The sequence below is a fragment of the Capsicum annuum genome, chromosome 3 (genome assembly GCF_002878395.1).
Source record: "Capsicum annuum cultivar UCD-10X-F1 chromosome 3, UCD10Xv1.1, whole genome shotgun sequence".
Classification (NCBI taxonomy): domain Eukaryota; kingdom Viridiplantae; phylum Streptophyta; class Magnoliopsida; order Solanales; family Solanaceae; genus Capsicum; species Capsicum annuum.
In genome coordinates this window covers 78,828,906-78,848,375 of record NC_061113.1, presented here as the reverse complement: position 1 = coordinate 78,848,375, position 19,470 = coordinate 78,828,906, and the positions used below count along the sequence as shown (strand labels likewise).

General features: G+C 35.7%; 1 protein-coding gene across 3 annotated transcripts in view; it reads left to right on the top strand.

Annotated features, from left to right (window-relative positions):
- Positions 1-2,975: 2,975 nt before the first annotated feature.
- LOC107863755 (protein GET4) overlaps positions 2,976-19,470 on the top strand; it is a 49,994-nt gene continuing 33,499 nt past the window's right edge. For 2 of the 3 annotated variants that reach the window (XR_007052946.1, XM_047408091.1), the window contains exons 1-5: positions 3,315-3,576; positions 3,651-3,730; positions 4,736-4,814; positions 4,906-4,987; positions 13,954-14,110. Coding sequence is in view for 2 of the 3 variants with exons in the window: in XM_047408091.1 (XP_047264047.1) it covers positions 3,529-3,576; positions 3,651-3,730; positions 4,736-4,814; positions 4,906-4,987; positions 13,954-14,110 (446 nt within the window). In the remaining variant the exon portion in view is untranslated. Of the gene's footprint in view, positions 3,577-3,650; positions 3,731-4,735; positions 4,815-4,905; positions 4,988-13,953; positions 14,111-19,470 lie in introns of all 3 variants that reach the window. The other variant, XM_016709879.2, reaches the window with a different exon arrangement.

The following is a 19,470-nucleotide window of genomic DNA, read 5'->3' as shown; positions in this document are numbered from 1 at the left end:
AGATATAAGAGAGAGAAAAAACGAAAAAATAGAATCGAAAAAAAATAAAAATAGAAAAAAAACAAAAAGTAAAAAAAATAAAATAAGAGAAAAAGAAAAAAAAAAAAAAGAAGAAACGATGGCGAATATAAATATAATGAGCGATTAATATATTTCCATCATCATTCATGGCTTGTACTTGACGTAGCCATATTTTTCAGTACTCTCAGTTTGCTAAAACCTAAGCTATTTTCTGTAACGCCCCTTTTATGATTTTTTCGGTCGATCCAATTAGTGGGTCGAGCTAGAACCTTTTTTGTTGTTATTTTCTATTACTGTTTTTCTTTAATTATTAAATAAATATAATCGGTATATACTTTCTCCAGCTCTTTTTATATGCTCTTTTCATTTTTTGTGAGTCAAGATTAAGTTTCAAAACTAAATTAGATTAAATTAAATAATTTTTTAAAATTAAAATTTTTAAAAATTATATAAAAAGTATTGTAAATTATAATTTTTAAAATTTAATTAAAAAGTAAATTTTAAAATATTGATCAAAATTTATATTGTTCGGATAAAGAACATTTAAAAATGAATCGAGGGATAATAAATTAATGAAAAAATTTGAAATTTTGTCCATGCTTTTCATGACCTGATAAATACATTGTGGGGTCATTTGGTGTGAGGTACTAGAGTAAATAATCTCGAAATAAAATAATAGTCCCGGGATAGAAATTTTAATGCATCATTTGGTTGTTAATATTTGGGATAACTTATTCCGGGACTAATAAATAGTACCGGGATAAGTTATCCCCACATTTGGTGGGATAAATTTCCATCATAATTTATACTTGGGATAAAACTATAAAATGACAAGATTATCCCCAAATCCATTACAAACACATTTCTCCAATTTCTTTCATCTCCTCTTAGTTCTTCAATCTCTAATTATTGCTTTTGAAATTGAAAAAATATTATTGATATATACTTAATTATCTAAAACGCGATATTTATGACAAATTAAAAAGACTAAAATATCTTATTTTGGAACGACAAAAATATATGACTAAGAAAAATTAACCTCTTATTAATTAAACTCTACTCTTTTTTTTTCATCTCATTGCTTGTGAATTTTATAAACTTATACGTTATTTTCTTATATAAAGGATCAAAAAGCACAATTAACAAATTAAAAATCAAAATATGTTATATTCATATGTAATAAGGGTCAAAACTAAAATCTATTGATATTTGAGGGATCTAAAGTGCTACCGTTATTTCTCATGACCAATTTCTTTGTTTTCGATATAGCAAGACAAGGTGCTGAAAAATGCCAACCACTTACTACTACTGTATTTGATGATTTTTCAAATCACTTTTATTAAGCAAATAAAGAAAAAGAGTACTTGGTATACCTTTATTAGGAGGAAATTCAGGGATGTTGAGGACTAATTGACTGAACCTTTCCATACAAACTACCACAAAATCAACTTGGTATGCCTACATGCAAAAGCTCATGTATCTTTTACACTACTAATAAGTTGTACATAAATTAAATTATCGTTCAAACGTTGTTATATATCCGACAAAATGTAGGTACTATAATTTTGTAAGCATAGAAAAACGGAATTCAACATCAACTTTTTCCTTCCAAGTGTTATTTTTGTGAATTGATAATACAAAAAGTTTTTACTACACAATGAAAAGATTAATTAAAATAAGTAGATTTTATAATAATAATTTCTATTCAATGTTAATCTGTAAAATATTTTAGCAACTATAAAGGCATTGCCTGGTTTTAATACACATTATCGTTTCACAATCGACTCCATTGTTCAATTACATATTTTAAATTAAATAATTTTTTAATCACTTAAAAATTGATATTGTATATAACAATTAAAATGAATTTTAATATTGTATATTATATGAGTGATATGTGTTTAAATAAAGTGATATAAACAACAAATCTTCTTTTATTTTAACAAACTTAAGTTGGAAGTTTTTATTTCAAACTACATAAGATGTAGTAAGATTTTTTTGCAAACACACACGACATAATCATGAGAAGACACATGCAAAAAAATTAAAGCTAAATAAAATGAAAAGTTTTATTTTTAAAATACACACGATATAATCATGAAAATATACACACAAAAAAATATTAAGCTAAATAAGATGAAAGTGTTATTTTTAAAAATAAATATTTAAAGCTTGAAAATAATATATATGAAAAAAAAGTTAAATAAGATGAAGAGTATTTTAGTAATCAATTAATTTATACTTAAAAATTATACCATGCGTATTACTTTGAATACAACAAATTAAACACTCAATAAAAAATAATTCCAACATAACTAATCTCAATATAATTTATCGCATCATAACTTATTCCACCATAACTAATCACACGTAACTACGTCCCAACAAAGGCGCCATTTGGTAGAGTGTATTGAATAGAATAATGCATGTTTTAATTAATGTGTATTACTAGCACCTTGTTTGATACATTTTTTAACCTATGTATAATTAATGCTTGCATTAGTTATACACTCTATTATGTATTGAGGTGTGCATTAGTAATACACATAATTTTCAATGTATTAACTTGCAAAATGATATTATTGCCCCTCAAATATTTCATCCCTCTTCTCGTTTTCCAAAAACAACATTAATGCAATGAAACAAACAATTCGATGAATCCAAAACCGGGGTCAAAGATCTCGTCAACAAAGGCCTTACTACCATACCTACTTTCTTAATCCACCAATCAGAACCCGACCCAAAACTCAAAACCCGATCTGGATACAAGCACTTAATCCCCGTCGTGGACTTTTCTGCAACACGTTCAAAAATCATTGAACAAGTTCACAATGCTTCCATAACCCTTGGGTTCTTTCAGATTATCAATCATTTTGTTCAAGTACAAGCTATTAATAAAGTCGTGAATTCGATTATGACGTTCAATAAATAGGAGGATGAAGTAGAGATAAAGTATTATAGCGTGGATATGTCACTTGAAGTAAAATTCTCCCTTTTTCTTTGCACCATATCACATTCACAGATTCCAATTTGGGATGAAAATGAAAAAGCTTTCTTTGTTTTCTCTTTTTTATTTTTTCAGAAAAAATCAGAGAAAGATCACTGAGTATATAAAAGAGTGGATAGAAAAAGGTATTTTGATAAACAATTATTTTTATAAAAATTATAAAAATATATAATATCTTTAATCTATCAAACCAAACGTTCTATATTTATATAACTAATACCAACATTATTAATATTTATATTAATAATACAAATATTATTAATACACTTTTTAGGCATTAGTTTTATATAATCTACAAACATCCCTAAAGACCTTGTGAGTAATTGGAAAGCATAACAAGTGAGACGAGTGATTATCGCGTTGAATGCACGACTCCATTGAATAGTGCGGGACATGAGGAAGCCCCCATTTTTGCTCCTTTTTGTTGGGGGGGGGGGGGGGTGACAAATAAGTGTACTTGATCAACCACTTTTAGGAAAAAATAACTTGTTCTTATTACTATGTTCAGGGAGAGAGTCAGGCGAGTTATACAGCCCCCAGCTCAGGAGGTAAAACTTTAGAATTTTGATCATTTTGAAGTCTATTACTCTGATTTTAGATTTACATAAGTGGGTAATTTCAGAATATCGATAAGTTGGAGAAGGTTGTCAAAGAGGGAAATTACTATGGAGCTCAACAGATGTATAAGTCCACTAGTGCCAGGTATCCGTTATTCTATTCAATTGAATCGAGGGTGTGTTAAGTACGAACAAATATGTTTTCCATGAAAAATATTTTCAGGAAAATAAGTGAAATACTTACTCCCTCCGTTTCAAAAAATGACCTACTTGTTTTTTTAGTCCGTTTTTAAAAGAATAACCAAGATTTAAAAGTTTTATTTATTTTCTTAAATTTTGTGTCAAATCTAAGTAGATCATTCTTTTTTAAATGAAAGAAGTACTTATTTTCTAGTGTTAAGTATGTTGTTGGTGGGAGCTGATACGTGTCTCGTGGAATTAATCGAAGTGCATGTAAGCTGGCCTAGACACACGACTATGAAAAGGCACAATACATAAATATGCTCTTTAACTTTGACTCAGATCACATCTATAACCTTCAATTTTGGGTGTGCACAAGCAGACTTAAACTTGTATAAAATTGAATAAGTAGACACATATATCCTATGTGGCATCCTACGTGGCTAATTTTTGTCCTACATGGTGTCGCACGTGTATTATGCTACATAGGACATGTGAGTTTACTTGTTCAACTTTGTACAAGTTTAAGTGTCTACTTGTGCACCCTCGAAGTTGGAGGTCATAGATATGATTTGAGGACAAGTTAAAGGGCATGTTTATGTATTATGGCTTATAAAAAAAGAAAGTATTTGTATATAGTCTAGATAAATACTTGGAGAGGTGTGGTAGGGGTAAGGTTAGGGGTGAAGGTGAGGTGTGTTGGGTTAGAGAGGCCACAATCAATGGGGAATGACACTTGTTGGATCTTGTTTTCATGCTTTCACTAGGGTGATTGTGTAATGCCACTTATAGAACTTTTTTTTTTTCCTGCTTTCACTAGAGGAGTCATTTTCCTTATCTTTAGCAACTTGTTTTGATCAACTGAACATGGGGATATAGGAAAGTATTTTCGGAAAAATGTATTCCCTCTATACCGAACACATCCTGAATGCGGCTTTGTGCTCGTTATAATATCTATACTTGTTTTCAGATATGCGTCTGCCGAGAGGTACTCTGACGCCTTGAATGTTCTTCAGTCTGGTGCTTGTTTGCAATTAGACAAGGCCCAGGTTTATGTTATGTTTTTCTTTTCTTCAACTTCATTCACTAGCATTCTTCTTTTAATTATTCAACTCATTTGTTAATTTTTCCATTTTCCAGATCACCTGTGGGGCTGAGCTTTCTTTGCTCTTTGCTGAAACACTTGCGAAGTCAAAAGTTCCATATGACGAAGGCACTCTTGGTTAGTCTTTCCTAATCCGGTTAGTTTTTCTGTATAATGCATTATGCTTGTATTGTACAATGTTCTTCCGAATGTTTTCATGATGCAATGGAATGGAAAAAGAAATAGAACATAATGTAAGCAAAAAAATCCATATAGGCAATACCAACTAGTTCTGATTAAGGTTTCGTCATGTTAAACGTATGTTTGCTAAGGAGTTTTTGTTATGTCAGTATTAAAAGGTAGAAAGTTTCTATTATTGGAGAATCTGAGCTATTGAATACTGGAACAAAATGGGTCCAAATTGAGCAAAATGATAGTGAGGATTCATATAATTGTCCCGACTAGCTTGAGATTGAGTTATACTAGTAGTAGTAGTAGTTGCAACCTAAAAACATACTTCGTAAAATTTAATGTAGAATGTTCTAACAGATGAGACACCAAAATTAATCTAGAACATTCTAACAAGTAACTGCATTAGTTCTCCTAATTTTCTGCATAAACCATCTATTGCTTCATTGCTCGATGACATAAGGGCTTAATGGTCCATGGAGTAGAAATATCTTTGGAGTCGAATTGGTCATGCCAAGAACTTTTTATGATCTGCTGGCTGCTGCTAAGGTGGAAACTCACAAGGAAGAGGAAGAGTCAAAGAAGAGGTCATGAAGTTTCTCATTTATTATTTATGTGGATAATATGATATGGAAGGAATAGAAGAGCATTGAAAGGGTAGAGAACTCCCTTATACAGATTAGTAGAGTTTTGTTTTTTTGTTTTTTTTCCTCTATATCATGGAGTAAATTTAATAGACCAGTTAGTACTGATGACAAGATGCTCTTTGTACAGTATCATAATTCTACATAAAACTCAATTATTTTGTATGCACATCTTGCATGTTCATTTTCCCCTTTTACATCAAGAATTAACTTTATCTAATTGTAAAATAATTTATAACAAAAATATTATCCATGATACAGTGATGGGTCTCATGGGTCTCAGACAAACTATTTTACACCTCAAAGAGCAATTCTGATGGAGGTAGATAGATTCTAGATGTAATTCTCATTACGAATGACGCATTGGATTTCGGATTGACTAGTGGTGAAGTTTTCGAATTGTATGCTAGTTAGACATAAAGAAGCCTATGAACATGTAGTTACCTAATATATCTGTTGACAAGAATTGGTTTGGGGTGAAATGAAGACAATGGATCCTACGTCGAGTATCCACCATGAGATTCTCCTTCATGATCAAAGGCATTATTTTCTCTTTATTGATCATCATAGAGGCGTAAGAATAGAGACCCCCTTTCTCCCTGCCATTTCCTTTTGTAATGGAAGCTTTTAGAAGGCTACTAGAATAAGGGATTACATGAAGACATTTAAATGGTTCAAGGTGAGTGGTTGGTTGGATGGGAGAAAATATATCCATTTAAAACCTTCTGTTTTTGGATAATGCACTTCTTTTTTTGCCACAAGAGAGAGAACCAGTATCTCTTTTGGCTAGATTGGTGTGAATCACTCTGTGAACTAATATGAGGAAATTGGTAACTGATTCTATCTAGAGTGGTGTAAATTGTCCAGTACAACAACAACAACAGGGTATCCGACAAGTGAGATCTGGGGAGGATAGAGTGTACGCAAACCTTACCACGACTTCAGGGAGATAGAGAGGATAGAGAGTCTGTTTCCGATAGACCCTCAACAAAACTGTAGCAAACCCAGGCACAAAGAAAAAGAAAGCAGTGAAGAAAATATATCCACCAAGAAGGGAACAATGCAAAGTCTTCAAGGGACAACAACAAAATAGTGTGATAGTCGAAACACAATAAACAACAAACTATGATAAATATCACAAGCAGAAACAATAATACTGTGACTAGAACAATGACAAAACACCAACAAGCCTAAACCCACGAAAAGCAAGTCAACACTCGTACCCGACTAGCCTTCTACTCTAATACGTATCCTCCTTACCCTCCTATCGAAGGTCATATCCTCAGGAACCTGAAGTTGCACCATGTCCTTTCTAATCATCTCTTGCCGATACTTCTTTGGCCTACCCTTACCTCTCGTTGTACCCATTATATCCAACCTCTCGCACCTCCTCACTAGTGCGTCTACACCTTGCCTCTTCAGATATCCAAACCTTCTTAATCCCGCTTCCCTCATCTTGTCAACCACAAAGGTCACTCCTACCTTATCTCGAATAACTTCACTCCTAATCCTATCACACTTAGTATGCTAACTCATTCACCTCAGCATCCTCATCTATGCAACATGCATCTTCTGAATAAGGGAGTTTTGACTGGCAACACTCTATCCCATACAACAGTCGTCCTAACCACCACTCTATACAATTATCCAGTACCTGGTGCAGATTTATGATTGAAAATGGCTCCTTGACCTACAAAATCATCTGAGCTTTATCTTACATATAAGATTAAAGATGTAGAAATATGAAAATCTGTACGATAAGGATCTGAAAATAAGTTGGATGGGTGAAAATGGGAAACTTATCAAAAAGAGATACTTCTAATCCTTATCAAATCTACCTTATCCGCCACTACTACATATTACATGTTTGTTTCCGGTTCATCTCCAGTTGCTTTGAGGTAGAGAAGTTTACAAGGGATTCTTTATGGATAGTTTAGGAGAAAAAAGAATATTACAATTGGATGGAAGAATATGGTTGTCTTCCACAATTGTGGGTAATTGGGAGTCTTTTATTTAGATAGTCATGGTGTTTGGGCCAGCTTACGTGCACCTCGACTAATTCCACGGATACCTGCCACCTCCCACTATCAACAGGTAGTTAACTCTGTCCACCAAGGCTAGAACAAATATGAAGAAATCACCTAGTGTTTGTCTTTGTTGGGAATTGAAGGTGTGACCTCATAGTGCTCAACCCAACTTCATTGAATCACTAGGCCACACCCTTGGTGCGGTAATGGTGAGTCTTAGAGTTATCTATTTTCAGTCAAAACTCATTTGTGAAAAATGAAAATGATGTGGAGATTTTCAAATGCTGAAGTAGCTTTAGCCTTTTTGGAGGACAACTATTGCAAGGAAATATGGATGTGATGGTCATGTGTGCTGGTCAATCAATTGTTATTGCCTGTCTAAAAGGAATAGAGACGGCACAGATAATTTACTTCTTCATTTTGAATTTGTACTTGAGCTTCCGAGTTTGGATATTCTTTGTTTAATGTCTCTTGGGTACTTCCAACCATATGGATGAAACTTTAGTGATCTGGAGATCAATAGAATAGAGAGAAAGAATATCACGACCAGCTCCCTTTTCTCTCTCTTGGAGTATCTGCTGGATAGGAACAAAATGATGTTAGTGTCCTGTGAGAAGAATAATGGAGAAAAATATTATTGAATTGTGTGCTTACATAATTACATTGAAATCCTATTTTTAGACACTATATTACAATCTGTGCTGGTTTTCTTTGATGATATCTTAATTTTTAAGAAGTCTATGTCATCTCATATTACTGATGTTAAGGAGGTTTTTGAGCTTATGGTTCACCACCAGTTGTATGCCAAAATGTCCAAGTGTTCTTTTGGAGTTCCTACTATTGAATTCTTAGGCCATGTGATTAGTGCACAAGGAGTAGCAAGTAGCAACAGATCCTAAGAAGAAGATACAGGCTGTTCAACTATGGCCTATTCCCAGGACTCTTAAACAACGGAGGGGTTAAATTGGTTTGGCAGGATATTACAAAAGATTTATAAAAGGTTTTGGTGCTATTTACAGACCACTGCATGACCTTTTCAAGAAGGAAGGGTTTTTATGGACTGATGATGCTACCCGAGCATTTGAGGAGCTTAAAAATGCCTTGGTCTCTGCTCCCGTTTTAGCTATGCTTGATTATGCTTTAACTTTTGTGGTAGAAACAGATGTTAGTGGTAAGGGTATTGGAGCTGTGTTGATGCAAGAAGGGCATCCACTTTCTTACATTAGCAAATCTCTAGCACCTAAACATCAGGCTATGACTGTTTATGATAGAGAGCTATTGGCTTTGCTATTTGCTGTCGCTAAATGGTCTCACCATTTGTTAGGTAGAAGGTTTATTGTCAAAACTGATCAGAAAGCACTCAAATACTTACTGAATTAGTCTATTCACACCGACTTTCAAGTGGCTTGCATATCCAAACTAATGGCATTTGATTTTAATATTGAGTATAAGAAGGGTGGAAAATAAAGTTGCTAATGCTTTATCCAGGAAACGTGATGCTGAGTTGTTAGCAATCTCTGTGTTAGGTCCTCATGGTGTTCTATTGGTTAGAGTTAGACATTCTTGGATCATTGATCAACACTTATAGGATATCATTACTAGAATTCAGCTTTCACCTTATAAATCTTTTACTTTTCTTAACAATCAGTTGAGGTGGAAGGGAAGGTTAGTGGTTGGTAATGATGAGCAACTCAAGAAGGATATTGTCTCCCTATGGCATGACTCTACTCAAGGGGGGGCACTCTGTCATGGATGCCATCAGTAAAAGGCTCCAATCTTTGTTCTATTGGAAAGACTTGATGCATGACACCAGGAACTTTGTTAATAGATGTGATATTTGCCAGAGGCACAAATATGATGTGGCTGCAAGTCCAGGTCTGCTGCAACCCTTACCTGTTCCTGATGGTGTTTGGACAGATATCTATTTGGATTTTGTTGAAGGGTTGCCAAAATCCAAAGGGAAGGAGGTGATTTTAGTGGTAGTAGATAGACTGAGCAAGTATGGTCATTTTTTGCCTTTAGCACACCCATACACAGCTCAGTCAGTTGCTCAATGTTTCCTTGACAATATCTTCAAACTGCATGGTATGCCCAACACACTAACAAGTGATAGAGATCCTATCTTCCTTAGGGGTTGTTTGGTAGAGTGTGTTAGAAAATATAATACATGCATTAATTAATGTTTACTACTAGTATTAGTTATACACTCTATTGTGTATTGAAGTGTGTATTGATAATACACTTCATTTCCTATGTATTAGTAATACAAAGACTTTTAACACATGCATTAACTTATTAAATGACCTTAATACCCCTCAATTCTCCTCTCAAAATATTTCACAATTTCTGTTCCCGCCATGTTAATTTTCAATAGTGAATCTTCTCAAAACATTTCACAATTTTTTTCCACCATTTTAATTTACACCAATGAATAGTTGATTTAAATAACCGCAATATTTTTTTTCTTTACTTCGAAGGTCTTTAAGAAGATTAAATTTTTTTTCTTGAGACTATTCCTTAATTTTACATCTTGTATTTTATTTTTGTTTCGACTATGTTAATTCGTCAGCGTAATATTATGAAGGTCTTGCTATTAATCCTAAATCTCTATATAGTAGTTCAACAATACTAATTATGTTTGAGATGGTAAAAGAACTTTGTTGCAAAAAAAAATGTACAAAGTCAAAGAAGGGTATTTTTGTAAACAAACACTTTTATGGAAATGATGTAAGATATATTATTTTTTATACATCAAACCAAACAATGTATAAGAAATAATACATGCATAACTAATACAAGCATAACTAATACCAGCATTACTAATGCAAGCATTACAAATATACTATATTTTGCATTATTCTTATAAACTCTACCAAACGACCCCTTAGTGGTTTTTGGGAAGAATTATTCAGTTTACAAGGGGTTCGGTTGCAGAGATCTACTGCATACCCATCCTTAAACTGATGGTCAAACAGGTGTTGAATTGAACCATGGAGACATACTTAAGGTGTTTTGCTCTGACAATCCTAAGGATTGGTGCTCTTACTTGCCATTGGCTGAATGGTGGTATAATACCACCTATCACACTACTATTAAATGCACACCTTGTGAAGCTTTATATGATTAAAAATCTCCCATTCATCTACCCTACTTGGCTGGTGAGGCTTCCAGTGAGATGGTTGACAGATCCTTGGCTACTAGAGAAGCTATTATAAAGTTGTTGAGGTTCCATATGCACGGGGCTCCACAAAGGATGAAAGACATTGCTGATAAACAGAGGTCTAAGAGATTGTTTGAGATTGGTGACTGGGTCTACTTGAAACTTCAACCCTATAGACTTGGCTGTGAGAACCTTTCCTAAGCTAGCTGCTAAGTACTATATGATACAAGTCAAATGGCCACCCTAATTTTTGAAAACATGATTGGAGACTATCACTTAAAGGCTCAAGACTTGGTCACCCCGAGGGAACAAGAATATGCAAGGAACACCCATTTTGAGCCTACCATTGAGCATACCATTCATCAAGGCCGCGAGTGGAAGATTGCTTGGAGTATTGAAGATACGAGGATTCACGGTTTTGGAGACTTAATAGCTCACGGTTTTGGGCCATCTTCATTGAGGGCATTTTGGTCACTTCACTTTGCCCAAAATGCACTCCATGGCCACCCCTCTCATTAAGGGTAGTGTAGTCATTTGTCTTCTTTTGTAATGTTATATAAATAGAACAAGATAGGATTTTTAGGACTTAGTTGTTTATTGATGGATGACAAACTCTCTCTCTAGTGTGAGGAGTGTAACACCCCTTAGTTGTAGGGCTTGGAAAAGCCACCAATTCGTAACTAGGGCTGCCCAAGTGTGGATATCACTTGTGTTGCATCGTTGGCTTGATACGTTGGTGATTACGGAGGTAAAGTCCATCTTTCGTCAACGTAAGAGTTTGGTGTTAGCATTCATTAATCTTAGGGTCCTTGCATGTGGTTAGGGTTCTTAGATTCTTGAATATTGTATGTCAAACTATCTATCCATCTCTTTTGTTAACATTGTATTTATGTTGGTCCTTGAAGTCTAGTGAAGCCGGGTGGGGCTCTTTCATTCACTAGCATTGTTGTTCTTGTGTTCATCTCTTTTCTTGCTCAAAACTAAATCTAAAGTCTAGTGAAGCCGTGAGTGGCCTATTTCGATTCACTAGCACCTTGTTGTTCATCTTATTGCTCTTATGTTGGCTTGAATCTCTTGATACACACTTAGTCTTGTATCATTTGTTATCAAAGCAAGGCTGGTTTTTGTTCCCACAAAGCCAATCTTGGGTTTGGTTAGTGAAAAATCCACAAAAAGAAAAAAAAAATTGTTGAAATTTGAAAATTCCTGAAAAAAAAAGAGAAATCTGTCCATCTTGTTCTTGGCCGAGAAAATTGTGTTGTGTTGTTGTCTTGGCTGAGATTGGTGTTTGTGTGTCTAGATTTAGTAGTCATTTTGTTTGTGGAATGGGAACAAAGAGCAAACAGGTTATAATCTACTGAAGTGGGATGCAGTAACACTAGGCAAGAAACAGGGGGAGCTGGTAATTAAGAACCTCAGTCCCAAAATTCTTGCCTTTTACAAAAGTGGCTATGGAGGTTTTGTACTGAGGATATGCCCTTATTGAAAAAAGTCATGGAAGAGAAATATGGACTTCAAAGTCAGTGGAACACTCAAGAAGTTCTTGGAACTTTTGGGTATCGTGTTTGGAAGACTATTAGAAGATTGTGGCCTCAATTTCAAGGAAATATTCAACTCAAGGTGGGCAATGGTTTGAAGATTTATTTTTGGGTGAACATTGGATAGGAGAAGGGAACTTGAAAACCCTTTTCCCTGATCTGTTCCTTTTCCGTTAACAGAGGATGGCTACTATAGCTCAGGTATGGTGCTTACAGGGTTGGACCCTCGACTTTAGAAGAGCCCTTAATGATATGGAGGTTGACAGAACTGCAAGCCTATTTCTGGTGATAAATGATTTCCCTGGAACTACTAACACACCTGACAAACCAGTGTGGAAGCTTCATAGTAAGGGTGTTTTCACAATTATGTCTTGCTACTGGAGGAGAATTACTATTATGAACTGGCCTTGGAAGTTGATCTGGAAAGTCAAAGTCTTGGTTTGTGTGGTTAGCATGCAGAAAAGCTTGTTTGACTCATGAAGTACTACAAAAAAAAGGTAGACAGATTTGCTCAAGGTGTTTTATGTGTGGCTGGGAAGCTGAAGTACATAGTCATCTGTTTTTGCACTGTAAAATAGCTGCAAATCTGTGGAACATGTTCTTGTCTTTACTTGGTGTGAGCTGGGTAATTCCTAAGACCACTAAAGGTTGTTAGACTGCTGGAAAGAGATTGGAAGAAGAGAAACAGAGGACCGGTGGGAATTGATTCCTGCAAGCATCTGGTAGACATTATGGAGGGAAAGGAATGCAAGATGCATCGAAGACAAAAGCAACAACATTCAGAAAATCAGAATGAATTGACTTAGTCTTTTATATTTTGGGGGTAAATAGGAAATGATGGGGAATGATGAACTTTTTGTTGATTATATTGGGAAATTGTAAAGCTTCATAGACTAGTGCTTATGTTTTTCTGTTTTTTGCCCTATGGAATGTAAGTGCTTACTCTCACCATTATTTGGATGGTGAGAGTCTTGTGAATATACTGTTCTTCAAAACAATTTTTTTGTACACAATAGTCAATACATTGTACAAATTTTAATCCTCTGGGTACTTTTAAATTAACACTTTGCTTTATTAGAAAAAATCCCAAAGAATTACGTAAGTGGATAATTCATCTTTCTAAAATTTCCAAGTAAGTGATGCATAATAAACTAAAATTTTAAACTTTCAGAAGTGGAATTTATAGAACGAGACATCAAGCAGAAAACTAATTAAATATATTCTGTTGATAAAATGTGATACCTTTTACATAGTAGAAATGAAAGAAAAGTACTGTTTCCTGGAATGGCAAGCAAGAGATACAAGTTCCTGTACACCTTAAGTAGCTAATTAAATCACAACTTGACCGTGTTGCTAAATGGAAGCTAACTTAAGCTGGTGCGTCTCTGCTTTTGTTATTGTTTTTTTTGTTTTCCTTTTATTTTCTTTAAATTGAGGATTTCATATGGGCGTTCCAAACTTATTTGGGACTAGCGTGGTAGTACTTGTTGTTGCTATTTTAATAAGGGATTAAATGTTGACTTGGGTTTTAATGCATTTTCCCTAGATCATGTCAAGAAAATCTACAAGAAGTTTCCTCGGCTTTCTGTGCCACAACATTTGGAGCTTGCAGATGATGATGAATTGCAAAAACTATCTGAAGCCATTGCGGCAGCCAAAACACGAGTAGAAGGCTGTTCGTCCTTTCTGAAAGCCGCTATCAAGTTAGATACTCTTTCTCTTATTGCAGCCAATCCACATATATCTATCCACGTTTATCCGCTTCTTTGAAAACATGACTGTTTCAGTTGCTGAAGGAGTTATATAGTAGATATATTTTGCTGTGTAAAATGATATACTGCTAGACATACTGTAGAACTCCTGCAACATAACACTGTCCTTAATTAGTTCTAATGGAGCTGGTTGAATAATATTCATTTAGACCCTTGATGCAACAACTTTTTAATTGTGCTTGCAGAATATTCCCTTTGACTCACTAGTCATGGTTCTTTTCCTCCAGAATTGATACGAGAATAATCACGGATATGGACTTATGAGAGTGCGTTTGGACCCGAGACTTGGTGTGTGCAATTGGAGTGTAAAAGATGGCCAAAACACACCAAAAAACAGTCCACTTATTACACTTGATAGGCGCCTCACCCTTGAGGGGTATTATAGACATTTTAGTCTTCCATTTGTAATAGCTATATAAGGAACATGTTAGGGCTTCTCTAGTTAGTTTTTGGATAATGTTGTTAGTCATATGACACAAAGAATACCAAGTCCTCTCTCCTTTGAGGCAAACCGAAACTAGGACAAGAAACTAGTGTGGATTCACTAGTGATTGTATTTGCTTGGAAACGTCGACGCTTGAGAGGTGGAATCCGATCTAGTAGATGAATTGTTGTGTGTAGTGTTAAGGGTCCAAGAGTGGAATAAGCTCTTGGGTTCTTAAGATTATGCCTTCATGTAGTCTATCTATCTATCCTTTTGTTTAGTGTAATCTTTTGTTGTTGTTTCTTGTGTTGTTGAAACCGTTGGTTATTGTTATTATTATCTTGTTGTTCATCTCGTGTAGCTACTGTTTTCGTGTTGTTACTCCTTCACAATCTCGTTATTGTTATTGTTTTCATGTTTAGGAGTTGTTATCTTCAAGCTCTCGGGTTCGTAGTGTGTTTGTGGATTGTTTTGGCTTGTTTTTGGTACATTCCTTGTTTGTAGTGTATAAAAAATACATCATTTTCATAAGGATATCCAAATTCGTCTTGGCTTCATGATTGTAGTATGTCTTTTTGATACAAGTATGATCATGATCATGACACTTTTTGAGTATTTTTGTAGACTAGTCACTAAAAGGCCCTTTTGTCATTTTGTCTATTATTGTAATGTAATATAAATTGAACGTTGTAGGGTTTATTTCTTTAGTTGCTTAATGATATTGAGAGAACACTTCTCTTAGAGAGAGAGTCCTAAAACTGTAACTAGGGCCATATACAAGTGTGGAATCACTTGTGTGTTGCATTGCTCGATACATTGGTGCTTGGGTGGTGGATGCCTCTCTTGTGTCAATTGTAAGAGATAGGTGATTGTAGTGTGTAGTGTTAAGGGTCCAAGAGTGTCATATGTTCTTGGGTTCTTAAGATTATACCTCCATTTGTCTATCTTTCTATCTTTATTTTGTTGTAACTGTTGGTAGTGTTCTTGTTGTGTCACCTTGTAATCGTTCTATTGTTGAAATCTTATTGTGTTGTTCATCTTCTTTTTGTTGTTACATTAGTTTGGGTTGGCTGTTTTGGTGCAAATACACCATTATATCTTGTATTCTTGTTGTTGGTAGTGAATCCGAGAGTGGTCACCAAAGGGGTCCTCGGTTCTTCAAACTTGTGGACTGTTTTGGTGTATGTTTCGTATCTTCTTGGTCTCTCTTCTATCATTTGGTATAAAAGCAAGGTTTGATTTTATTCCAACAAAATCAATCTTGGGATTGTTTTCTTGAAAATAAAATTAAAAAAAGTGAAAAAGAACAAAAAAGAAAAAAGAAAAAAGTTATTGTTCACGTTTTTAGGGTTTTTCAATTTTTGAGATTTGATTTTTGTGTGTTTCTAGTGTTAGATCCTTGTTCCCTAACACTATTAGAGTCTAGAAATTGAAAATCCTAACAAAAAAAGTGTTAAAATCGAAAATCCCCTAAAAAATACTAAACCCGTTTTTGACCCTAGGTCAAATTTTGAGTTTTTGATTTTGTGTTTTTCTTGTGTTTTTTAGTGTTAGATTTGTGTTCTCTGACACTATAGGAGTATAGGGTTCGAATTTGAGCTAAATTGGAGGTGATTTGAGCCATCCACCATTGTTGAGCTCGAGTTTGAAGAAACTTGAAGGTGGGATCTCATTGTGGGAGGTTGTTTTAAACGAAAGTGTGTTTTGTTTTGTAGGATTTGTGTTGTATTGTTGTGTGTGACGTTGTGGACTGATTGAGTGTCTTGTTGGACCGTAACTTGATGGGTTATTTTTGGTACAACCACAATGGAACTCGAGGCTTCAAATGCTCAAACAATGGACAATAATGCCATCAATCTCATTTTGGCTCACCTTGAAACTATGTCCCGAGATGTGGCTAGGTTGAATGTGGGTCTTGAGAAATTAGATACATATGTGGCATCAATGAGTGGGAAATTAGAACGTGTGGAAAGCCAAAAGAGTCTACCTTCTACCCCTCAAAACAATTCCCCAACTAATACTCCCGAGACCTTGCACCAAATGCTATATCCACCAATTGCCACAAATCCAACCAATCTTTATTCTTGAAGCCGAGAACAAGATAGACCAAACCATCCTCCACTCCACCAAGTCCAACAAGACGGGCTTGGAACCCAAATACTACCACCAAACCCAAACCCTCACATCCAAATTCCACTTGACCAAAGACCTCACTATCCAAATCAAATCCAACCACTACAAACTCCACTTAACCCGAATAGACCCATCCATGTTGAGCGCTATGGTAGGGGAGGACAAATGATGGTTATAGGCTGTATGATGATGTTTACTTGAGGGAAGAAAAAATGAGGAGTAGACATGGGGAGTTAGGTCGAGAGGTGAGAGATGTCCACCCAAACCGAGATGTAGGTCTCAATTCCATCAAAGTGAGCTGATAACTCTCAAATTACACTCTTGAATGGGTGTAAGTGATCGTTTTCAATATAAAATCCAACTAGGTTGGGGTCGAATCCCACAGGGAATATGGTGTGAACTTCAATTTGTTTACGAAATACTTTACTGGTAGTTTAATGTTTCCGGAAATGGGGGTTTAAGGTTCACAGAGAGTTAATTGTCACTTTAAATATTTTAGTGTTTTAAATCAGTCTAAATGGGAAACCAGAGTTATGTTCACCATGGGTTTTGGGAGTTCACAGATACTAGGTAATGCTTGGGATTCTTGAAGTAAGTAGAAACAACAGAATATCCCTGACGATGATACTATCTGACTTATCTCTCGACCTCACCAGACAATTTATTATCTAATTCTCTCGAACTTAGATAACTTATCTATTTCCAATAGGATTTTATCTCAGGTAGATCAATCCAGTTATGGCATTGATCATTAAACAAAAGGTTGGTAGCTTCCGAGTCCCTGTTGATAATTCACGACCTCTAGTCTATTTCTCCGTTAGAAGCAAATAAAACCTAAGGCATAACATAATGTTTGCAACCAGTCGATTTCAGTTAAAACAACAGAATTTCAAGACGTCCTACTACTCTTTGAATCTGTTAAATACCTAGTAACCTATCAAACCCTAGTCCATGGATCCTATAACTCCGGCTAATGGAATTAGCCGCTCATGATTTGATGAACGAAATACAAAGTTGAATTCATGATAATAAGGATAAACTTACTAACGGATGAAAAGCAACAAGTAGTTTCTTCAATTTAATCCCGAAAATAAGAATCCACAAATAGTTGATAAGTGTTGAAGAAAATAAAACTCTTCCAAAAAAAAAAAAAAAAAGAACTTCCTGAATAAACCCTCAAAGATGCTATTTATACTAAAGACTAATTAAGGAAATAAAATAGCAAATTCAATTAATTCTCGGATTAGGTGACTCCCAAGCTGACGCCGCGTCAAGAGTCTGACGCCCTATCACGGATGGCGTTAGACTTGCTCCAGTTTCTTCAATTCTCTGCCTTAGGCTGACGATGACTCTGACGCCGCGTCAAGGATCTGACGACGTATCACCAACGTCGTCAGATGTCTTCTCCTATCGCTGATTTTCTGCGTAAGGATGACGCCATTCTTGACGCCTTATCACCTACTTGATGCCATGTCACAGACGTCGTCAGAACTGCTTCTCAGCTCCAATTCCCTGGTTAAGCTGACGCTGCTTCTGATAGGCTATCACAAGGCTGGCGACTTATCACGAATGTTGTCATTCATGTTTTCTTCTCTTTTGCTCAGATTTTCAACTCTTTTGCTCCATTGTCGTTTATTTCCATTCCTTCATCCTTTTACTGCAATATCATGAGCAAACACATCAAAACAACAAGAGTTGCTTCAGAATTCACAATTATTTCGAGCTAAAAAACATTAAATGTGTTAGCTTTTGCTCACACATCAACATCCTCAACTTAAAAAAATTGCTTGTTCTCAAACAACAAATTAACTAAGAGAATACAAACAACATTAGTTGTCGACAGCCATTTTAGCTTAAAACTCAACTACCTTTTTTGCCTTTTTCTCGGCTTTGCTCTCATTCTCATCATCCTCTTGTCTCTTTCTCTTACCTTTTTCAGCTTCTTTGTTTTTCTTCTTTTTCTTTTTCACTGGCTCCGCAGTGAGATCAAGGATTGGGGGTTCATCCTCAAATTCTTCAGCTGCCTGCCCTGCAGGCATCATAAACTGGTGTTGCTGTAACACCACCACATCAACCTTTACCTTATCTAGGGCCACTCTGACTTCAGCAAGATCTGCTCCAGTCAATTCCTGTGCCCTTGCATCAAAACGGTTCTCCAGATCCGCCACCCGTGCAGGCAATGTAGCAAAAGGCTCAAGAGCAGCCTTAATTCTCTTATCTACAGCAGCGACAAACTGGTTGGCGAAGGCATGTAGTTGCATCTCACACCATTTGGCCTGTTTGGCCACTTTTCTGATATCAATCGGCTGGGCGGTAATTCCTGCTGGTGCTGTAGGAGCTGAAGGGCCTGGCTCATTTTCAGGTACTAAACCTGCTTGTACTGAAGAGTTTGGTGGCGCAGCCTCAGAGTCTTGCAGCTCCACTTCAGGTACTGAACTAGGGCCTGCAACTGATGGGTTCACCCCAACTCTCACCCTTTTGTCAAGTGTCAGCCTTGGCTGATTTTCATCATATCGGATAAGGTTGTGGGTCTTAGTGGCATACAGCGTATCATCAATCCCTGCTATTTTTGGTACCCCTGCCTCTGTGCATAACCTGGTGATCAAACTAGGGAATGGGTAAGCGGTGTCAGACCTTGTTACCCGAATCTTGATCTCTTCAGCAATGATCTCTCTGAAGTCCAGCTTAAGGTTGGCCACAAGACATGCAACCAATACAGGTCGATCATCCCCAA